We start from the raw sequence: 8,837 nt of genomic DNA, 5'->3' as shown, positions 1-8,837 counted from the left end.
ACAAGAGTCCTCCTATGTCCTCTCCCTTCTCTCCTGCTCTTCTTTCAGAGAAGCACAGCAGCATACAGCAACAGAAAAGACATTTCCCCCCTCCCAGCAGGGGGCGTTATGAGTGTATCATCAAATGAGCATATAAATGAGTGTGAAGATCATCGTGACTGTAAAGTTTGATCCACATTGGATGAAGTATGAGGGAGATACAGCCACAAATACATCTATCCACTCGCAAGAGTTTTCGTGCTCGGGCCCTAAAAATAATCTAGAAAGCAATGTGTGCAAGTACTTTTTTTTGCTGTAGTTGCAACACTGCAGATAAAAAATAGCCATGTATTGTTCCTGTTATTACCAATCAGCTGTTACTGGGCAGTAACAGGCATGTACTTTCATCCAATGATATGATGATAAACAAACCATGTCCCGCCTTCTATGTTTTTCTCAACAGTATCGACCAATAGAATGCCCGGATTCTTGTCATTGATGTTATTATTCACCAATAGAATGATTTCTCTGGAAACATTCATTCCCACCCCTCGAGTGAATGCCAGAGTTTCTTGATGGCGACAGGTCTGGTAAGTGGGAAGTTGTCTACTTTTTTTCGAAGAAATAAAAGGTTCAAACTAATTTTTAACTTGAGCGTTGTGTGATCCGTGTCCTCGCAATTTAAATACGACGTTTTAGTAGGGCTGTCAGTCGTTTATTTGATGTCGAATCACAGGTTGCGCTGGGCTATGTGTTTTTTTTTCTTCGCTGTGACGCTTGTTGTTTTGGTGATAACAAACCCATCCGACAGGAGTTTTGTACGCTAAAACAAGTCATTCAGTCGGCAAAATCTGGTCTGATTTGCTGGGAAATGTGGTTAAAAGGCTTCTGGGGGGTTTCGTGTCATTCATTTTCTACGGGGCAGAGAGGTTGCGTCATGCCTCAACTTGTTGACATTCTTTTGTTTACAGTGTTAGACCCGACAGCCCCTGGGTTTGAGCCGAGGACACTGCTGCTGCTTTGGAGGAGTGGGAAAACAGCAGGCCTGGGCTTCAGACTGACTTTTCGGACTCGATAATGCTTTCGAAACGTTTTATCAGCGCCGCGTTGCGAGTACATCCGCGTTTACGAAGTCGAATCGACGGTTTGTCCGACCGTGCAGCGGCTGTTGATCGATTGTCAGAACACAAATGACCGTTAAGTTCTTCCTTTTAAACTGATGCATTTGATGCCCACGGCGTCTTTTATATTTTCAACCGTTTTTCTTTTACTTTGCATGTCTTCAAATACCAAATAATTTTCAAATAAGCGTCAAATGTTTAACCCTGTCATTGATTTTCTTTCATATTTATTTGTCAGCTTCGTGTTTTCGAGCCTTTACACGCCACTTTTCAAGCCGAATTTCTTTTATTTATCACTTTTGCTACGCAGTTATGAATGAATGAGCTCTGGTACGCATGCGCCAAATCCTTTTAAGTTTATAAACAAGGCCACCACGCAGCGGGTCACATGACCAGTCACAGAGGTTTACTGTGTCGATTCAGAGACAAAGGATTCCCTAAAGGCTGCCTGCCTTTTCCATTATATTCATGTAATACATGACATTTCTTGCAATGATTACGTGCAGCATGAGATATTGTTTTTGTTTACTGTCATTAGAAATCTTTGACAGCGAATATCTATCATGTTAATGTTTTTTTCAATTCTATGGATCCTTTCATCGTGCTTCACTGAAACCATATTACTATCAGAAACCCACATGCTAACATTCAGACTTATGTATGCAATTACAAAGACTCCATTTTCATTAATTTTGCGTGAGTATTGTATAAGTCTGATTGAAACAGCTTTGTATATATAACTGGTGCAGTTTCACTTTGTTTGTGAAAGCTCTAATTTTGTCTTTTGGTTTTGCCTAAAACCAGCTGATGTGGCAGAATATGATGATGGAAACTGAGTAAACTGACGTGTAGCCAGTTTAAAAAAATAATAATAAGAGGAAACAGCTGAACAGTTGTGGAAATGGACGAGTCTTTTGATCCACTCAAGTGTAACGAAGACCTGCCTTCCTCACCTGGGTGCCACATGGATTATGGTAAAATGCTACACCAGCACGAAGTCACTACACTCTACATTTAAGCAAAGTGAGCTTTTTCCTCATGTTTATTATGAATATTACTGTTGATCTCTTTTTAGATGACATGCCAGAGCTGCAAGAGGTGGAGGAGGACCAGAGGTCTCCAGGGTTATTTCAGGTTGGAGCAGGAGTGTCTCACCAGGAGCTCAGCTGCTCCCCCAGCACCAACTGGCTTGCTGAGCTGGCCAACATTGCCACCAGTCCTCAGAGCCCCTTGCTGAAGGATGCCCCACATAAGAGGTTTGTACAAATATGTAGCAGCATGAAAATCAGCTAAGTCTAATGACTGCATACACTTGACATAAACACAAAGAAAAGTTGACAATGCACGTAATAACACACCAGTATACCTGGGGGGTATTGTACAAAGCAGGGTTAACCACATAACAAAGTATTGTATGAAATGTCCCCTGAAATTTATGAATGGCACATTATGTTTACATTTTTATGACCAGAATATCATACAATCATCTCACTACAAGTCTGACTATCTAATCTTGTTACAGGATTACATTCAGGTGCATATAGATTAGAAATATTGATATAATATATATCTCATGTCTGACAAATGTGTCACCACCGCAACAATATTGTTTTTGGTCTTGTAAGTCTGTGTGTGTGTGTGGGGGGGGGGGGGGGGGGGGGGGGGGGCATTTCTGTGAGCATGACACAGTAACTGACTATATATATTCTTACCATTGCCATTTTTCAGATCATCTCCAGTCCACATCTTTGGCAACAGCAATAGTTTACATTCCTACGCCCGGCCCCCATTAGCCAGTAGTGCACCCAACCCGTCCAGAGGCCACCTCAGGGAGCGCAGGCGTGTCAGGGTAACCTTTCACCTCCAGCCTCTGAAAAAAATAAGAACTATCCATTCCTGTAGAAGCAATGAGTATTTCCAAGTAATTTCTTTACGACATGCAAATTGTTTATTATACTCATGTCATTGCAAAATGTTTTTTTTTTAAATATTTACGACAGGCCAGCAGTGAATCAGAGTCTGGAGTTTTCTCAATGTCTTCATCCTTTTCTGATGATGAGGACATGGCATGGTCTCACTCCTGGCCCTCCACAGCCTGGCATTGCTTCCTTAAAGGTACACACATACACACTCATGTATACAGCAGATGCACCCACTAGTACACATGCACACACTTAAACCTCACCTTATTCACACATGCCAAAGTTAACTGTTAGCTTCTTTTTTCAGCATGCCTGAAAAGAAGAATTTCTTGAAAGGAAAAAAAAAGTCAAGTATGCCTCATAGCTTAAAGGCACAACCCACAGTCTAGTGCAAACATTCCTTCATCCTTCATTAATGTTTTCATAAATCGGTCAGTGCAAACAAACATTTTTTTTCAAACATGATCAGGAGAAAAACCTAATTTTACTTTTTTATCTGCAAGTCAAACTGTTAGTTGTGTTAGTCGGTAGAATTCATCTGTAATGGTCAAAAACGTACTGATTGGGCCTTTAACTGCTGTGGCCTTAAACTCTGCTGATGACAACCAGACATGCAATTAAGACTGTCTTGGATAGGAGGTGTTGGCACCAGTCTTTTGTTTACACTTTTTTGAAAGGATACTCCCGGCACAATTTCCTGAACCAGGATGAGCATAACTCACAAACTTTTCAAAAGAAATCCTGGCCTCTGGTGTCCAAACCGCAACACTGCACCCATTTTCTACCATTCTCTTATTGGTATCAACACACATCTGCTTTTTCAGTATGTTGCATTCTTGCCTTGATTTGCAGGAACTCGCCTGCGCTTCCATCGAGGTCCTAATGTTGAGTGGCAGGAGGCTGATGAACTTGGGGATTCAGATGATGACTCAGATGATGAAACCATGATGCCATCCTCCTCCTCCGTCAAGGTTAGGCAACAAATAGTAACTTGTATGTCTTACAAATATTTCATAACGGTTTGCTATGCTCTGGGAAACCTTCCAGCAATGTACACCTTATGTTTAGTATTGCTGAATTGCTGACTGCATCAGTGACGGATTCTGGTTGTCTGTATACTGTATATTTCAATGGCTTGGAATGGCCACCAGATGGCAGACATGCCAACAGTGAAAGTACAGTAAGTAAATGATTGCATGAATGATTCTTGAAACACATTCTTGCTGATTTTGGTGGTGACGTCATTTTTCACAAGAGGAACCTTTTGAACTTTTCAGATAATCAGGCACCAAATTTTAGTTTAACTTTCTTCAGTGTTGGCTTCAGATGGCCCAGTCTGCGGGTGAGTAAAGACTTCTCTTATTGGTCTTTTGCTTCATTAACAGAGGTTCGGTTCAGAGGGGCTGAAGCTGGTGAGCCATGAAGAGACAGTGTCTTTTGGCCAAGCAGTTCTTAAACTGACCTTCGACCCTGGCTCACCTGATGACAGTCTTTTAACAGCTGAATGCCGACTAGATCACCCATTTTTTGTCAAAAACAAAGGTAAAATAACTATTTCCTGTTCAGCAGTATATACAGATATACTGCGGCTAAACTGCAAATAGACAACAGGTTAATATTTCATGTGTTTTCAACAAGAACATGAGATAAAGGTCAGCTTTGATGGCAGGAGAAAAACAGATTTTAGAGCAGTATGTGAAATCAGTCATTGCAAACAGAAGCCTCCACTGACTAAATAATATTTGCCAAATGCAAAGAGCTTTAGGAGCAAAGTTGTCTATAATTTACCATCTGTCTTTTTCAGGGTGGTCTTCCTTTTATCCAAGCCTTACTGTGGTGCACCATGGGATCCCTTGCTATGAGATGCAGCTTGGGGATGTGTGCCTGCCACCAAACCACCCAGATGCCATTAACTGTGATGACTCTGTCGTCTTTGACACTTTCAGAAGGTACACTCTTCTAAATAAGGGAAATCAAAGAGAGCTTTGTATCAACCTTCAACCTTCTTCAACCTGTTTGAAGAATTATGTTGAATGTTATGTATATTATGTTGATGCACACACACACACAAACTTGTATTTCTATCTTTGTGAGGACACCAGTTAGCATAATGCATTCCCTAGCCCCTTCCCCATAACCATCACATCTAAATGTCTTACACCAACCCTCACCCTAACCCAATTTTAACCTGAACCCTAAAACCAAGTCTTAACCCTCAAACAACGTTTAGAAGGTGTGTCAGAAAGCAAGGACCCACCACAATGTTGTAAAGTCTACAACTCAAACTAGTCCTCACAAAGATAGACATGCAAGTACACATACACATTCCTCAAAGATGCAGTTGTATAATCCACATCCTTAGCTTGCAGCTTTCTTGTACAGTTCACTAAATGCACATTTTCTTTTCTAATCATCTTTATCATCTTTTACAAAGTATAGAACCAGGAAATCTTTTAGCTAAAGAACTTGAAATAAACAAAAACAAGAGTTAGAAATATGTATCTACAAGGCACAACAGGTACGCCCACAAACCAAGCACATGAATATGGAGGAAACTTACATGATGGCTCCTACAGTTTTACAAAGATGTTACTGCATTTATTCATTCTATAGCATATCTACAATGGTTTACGTGTACAGTATTAGATTTAAGACTTTTTTACAGCAAAACAAATGAAAATTAAAAAGTGTGCGTTGCAGTGCAGCAGAATTTTGGCAAGGTGACATTTTTAGATACTTTTGGGAACAAACATCACATGTACACACACTACAAAAAAATCTGAAGTGTAGTAAATGTGAGAGGCAATTGACGCGTTTATGTCTGTTTTCTTTCCTGTCCCACAGTTATGATTTCACCCCATTAGATTCTTCTGCAGTGTATGTTCTTAGCAGCATGGCTCGTCAGCGCAGGACCTCTCTGTCCAGTGGGGGTGCTGTCAGTCCAGACTGTGATAAACTTGAGTGCTCCAGCTCCCCACAATCCTCAAGTAGCAAATCAAACAGGAGCCACACCTCAGGGACAGCCAGCAGTGCCACGCCTACAAAATGCAAGCGGCCAATGAATGCCTTCATGCTCTTTGCCAAGAAGTACAGAGTGGAGTACACACAGATGTATCCTGGGAAGGACAACAGGTAGGCAAAAATCAATAAGATCCTGTGCACTTACTCACACTATCATATGTATGGTACGCTTCTTGTAAAGCAGAACTGCTAATTTAGGTTAATGTTTGAATCACTATGTAACATTTCAACATTGATCTAACATTAAGACTTACTAACATTAGCCTTCCATTAAATAAAACTGCCCCACACATAGTGTATGGTCACGTCACAAATATTTTCTCTGTCTCCCATCCACTTCTATTAAAATCCAAACAGTGGATAAATAGATAGAAAATAGAAACACCATTATTCTGGCTTGTTTCTTCACAGTTTCTTGTACAGTTTTAGAAAGGCACGTTTGACTGTGTCCATCACATGGGCCTTAATTGAAGTGAATGATAGAGGGAGTAAAATTCGTGGAGCAGTATTTTATACTTTATATTTTTTTTATATTTTATATGACCTTTACAGCATAGTGACTTTCTCACTCATTGTGTGACGTGTGATTTTGGATTATGAAGCAATGGTATTGTTGGAGAATTAGAGTGGAGGTGCTACAGTGGGTACTGAACTGAAAAACTAAGAGGCATACTCTTTATTGAAAGTTACAGAGAGGTTTGGGTTAGAGCTTTCAAACCCAGAGCTACAGATTAAAAGTCTATGAGGTTATATGTGAAGCTTTGTAGTTTAACACAAAGAGAATGCCTCATGAACCTCTGAGACCCCAAGGGTGAGGATCAAGTAACTTGCACAGGGAAAAAAATTTGAGCATGGGCACTCTGGGTCATGCTCTCAGTTCTGCAGTTATTTTAGTATTGGTTAGTGAAGTAAACCTCTGATACCTGGATCAGCTGTGAAAGAGTGGTGGCAAAACTGAATGAGTAGCTCATGGGTTCTTAAATAGTGCTCCTTTAAGAAACACTATTTAAGAACCCATCATATATCCAAACCAGAGCTGGACCAATTTGGTAAACGTGTGTGTATGCTTTGTTCATATTCCCTGGACAAAAAGGAAAAAAGTAAGACAAATTCTGTTAAGACAAAAATTTGAAAAATGTGAGTCCTTCATCTTCTGTGTCTAACCTTTTACTCCAGAGCCATTAGCGTCATCCTGGGTGACAAATGGAAGAAGATGAAGAGTGAGGAGAGGAGGATGTACACCATGGAGGCCAAAGCTCTGGCTGAGGAGCAGAAAAGACTCAATCCAGACTGCTGGAAACGCAAAAGAACCAACTCAGTAAGTCACAGAAAAAGTCACAAAACTTTTTTCGTTACACTGACATTTCCTGAAAGCATGCTGACTTATATTTACTCCACTTTTGTTTCAATCATGTGTCCATCCTGCTGACACCTACTTTGCATGTTGTCTTGCAACAGGGTTCCCAGCAGACCTAGATAATCCGCCAGAATCCCCAGCTGCTGATGTTTTGGCATGGAGAGGTGCTGGACAGAGTCTGATGGACCGCTTGAAGCCTCTTTGCTCTCCTGTATTCTTGAGACTCAACTGTGATGCTGAATTCACTTCCTTTTTATAACCTTGAAACATTATAGAAAGAAACCAGAATTACAAACTATAAACAAAACATGTAATCTAGTGACTAACAGTGCATATATATTTTCTTATATCTTTAATGTCAAAGATGTCTTATTCCCCTGAAATAGGAATGAATCCTCTCATTTATTTCAGGATATTTCATATTCAAAGTTGAAAAAAAAATGAGAGCCTGTGGTGCTATGCTTCAGTGTAGAAGGAGCAGTAAACAACAAGTGTCTATTTATAATTGTAAAAAGGGGAGTTTTAGGTAACTTTTCACAACTGTTCATACTGATTATATTTGTAAGATTCAATATATTGCACAGATTGGTAACCCTTTCATACATTTTATAATACAGTATATATTCTGCAGCTGAACTGTGGCCAACAGTTAGTGATACTGCCCTGCCAAGTCTTCAGATTGTCTTTGCTCAACCACCTGGCCATATGATGAGAAGGCTTTCAGCATGTGGTGGTGGGTTTACACTCAGACACAGAGCACTTCAGGCCTTCACTGTAAGTGTTTATTTCTTTTGCACTTTATATAAATATGTAATCTAATCCTATACAGCCATTGTATACTGGTGGAAACCATTTGTATAAAAACAGCTAGTATCTTGATAGTAAGCCGTTTGACACAATCATGGCTCAGTAGCCATGTTCTGCTTTCAGGTTGCTAATGAGTTTTAAGTGCTTTGTTCATAATGTACAGGTTTCACAGCCCCAACAACCTCTTGCACAAAATATCCTTGTATCATATTATAAATAATTTTTTTTAAACTTGCATCTTATTCAAGTGTTTGGTTCTTTTTCATAAACTGTAATCACGACCTGTGGGGATGCTTGGCTTTGTGTTTGAATATATGCTAATATTTTTGCCTGCCCTTTATTTTTGAATGATTATCAGCTTCCTCCCATGAACAAGTGCGTCCTTAACCGACACACTGAGCCAGGCAAATTCTGTCTGAAGCTTTAAGAGCTCTCGATACCCACTGATCAAACGTCCAACCAGTAAAGCTTGTTGTTTCCAGGTAACGACACAGTTAAAGTGTGTTTTATTCTTCTGTTTCTCTGCTGGTCTGCAACATCAAAATCATTATGCACAGATGCTAACAAAGCCTCCTAAGTAGCAATTGTACTGTAGGGATTGAATGAGGACAACGTTAAAGGTTTTAACTG

General features: G+C 40.0%; 1 protein-coding gene across 2 annotated transcripts; it reads left to right on the top strand.

The window, feature by feature from the left end:
• The first annotated feature begins 509 nt into the window (after positions 1 to 509).
• hbp1 (HMG-box transcription factor 1) lies at positions 510 to 8,488 on the top strand. Of its 2 annotated transcripts, XM_041038349.1 has the most exons (11): positions 510 to 569; positions 1,905 to 2,074; positions 2,176 to 2,356; positions 2,829 to 2,949; positions 3,101 to 3,215; positions 3,875 to 3,993; positions 4,408 to 4,564; positions 4,827 to 4,971; positions 5,867 to 6,154; positions 7,220 to 7,361; positions 7,502 to 8,488. In XM_041038349.1, exons 2-11 carry the CDS (start codon positions 2,002 to 2,004, stop codon positions 7,517 to 7,519), a joined length of 1,359 nt encoding a protein of 452 aa, XP_040894283.1. In that variant the 5' UTR covers positions 510 to 569; positions 1,905 to 2,001; the 3' UTR covers positions 7,520 to 8,488. The 2 variants fall into 2 exon arrangements, with proteins under 2 accessions (XP_040894283.1, XP_040894282.1); XM_041038348.1 differs by lacking the exon at positions 510 to 569 and having other exon boundaries at positions 582 to 2,074.
• The last annotated feature ends 349 nt before the right edge of the window (positions 8,489 to 8,837 follow it).

Source organism: Toxotes jaculatrix, chromosome 5, assembly GCF_017976425.1.
Source record: "Toxotes jaculatrix isolate fToxJac2 chromosome 5, fToxJac2.pri, whole genome shotgun sequence".
NCBI classification, from domain to species: Eukaryota; Metazoa; Chordata; class Actinopteri; family Toxotidae; genus Toxotes; species Toxotes jaculatrix.
Note: the sequence above shows the minus strand (reverse complement) of the source record. Positions and strands in the feature narration are given on the sequence as shown.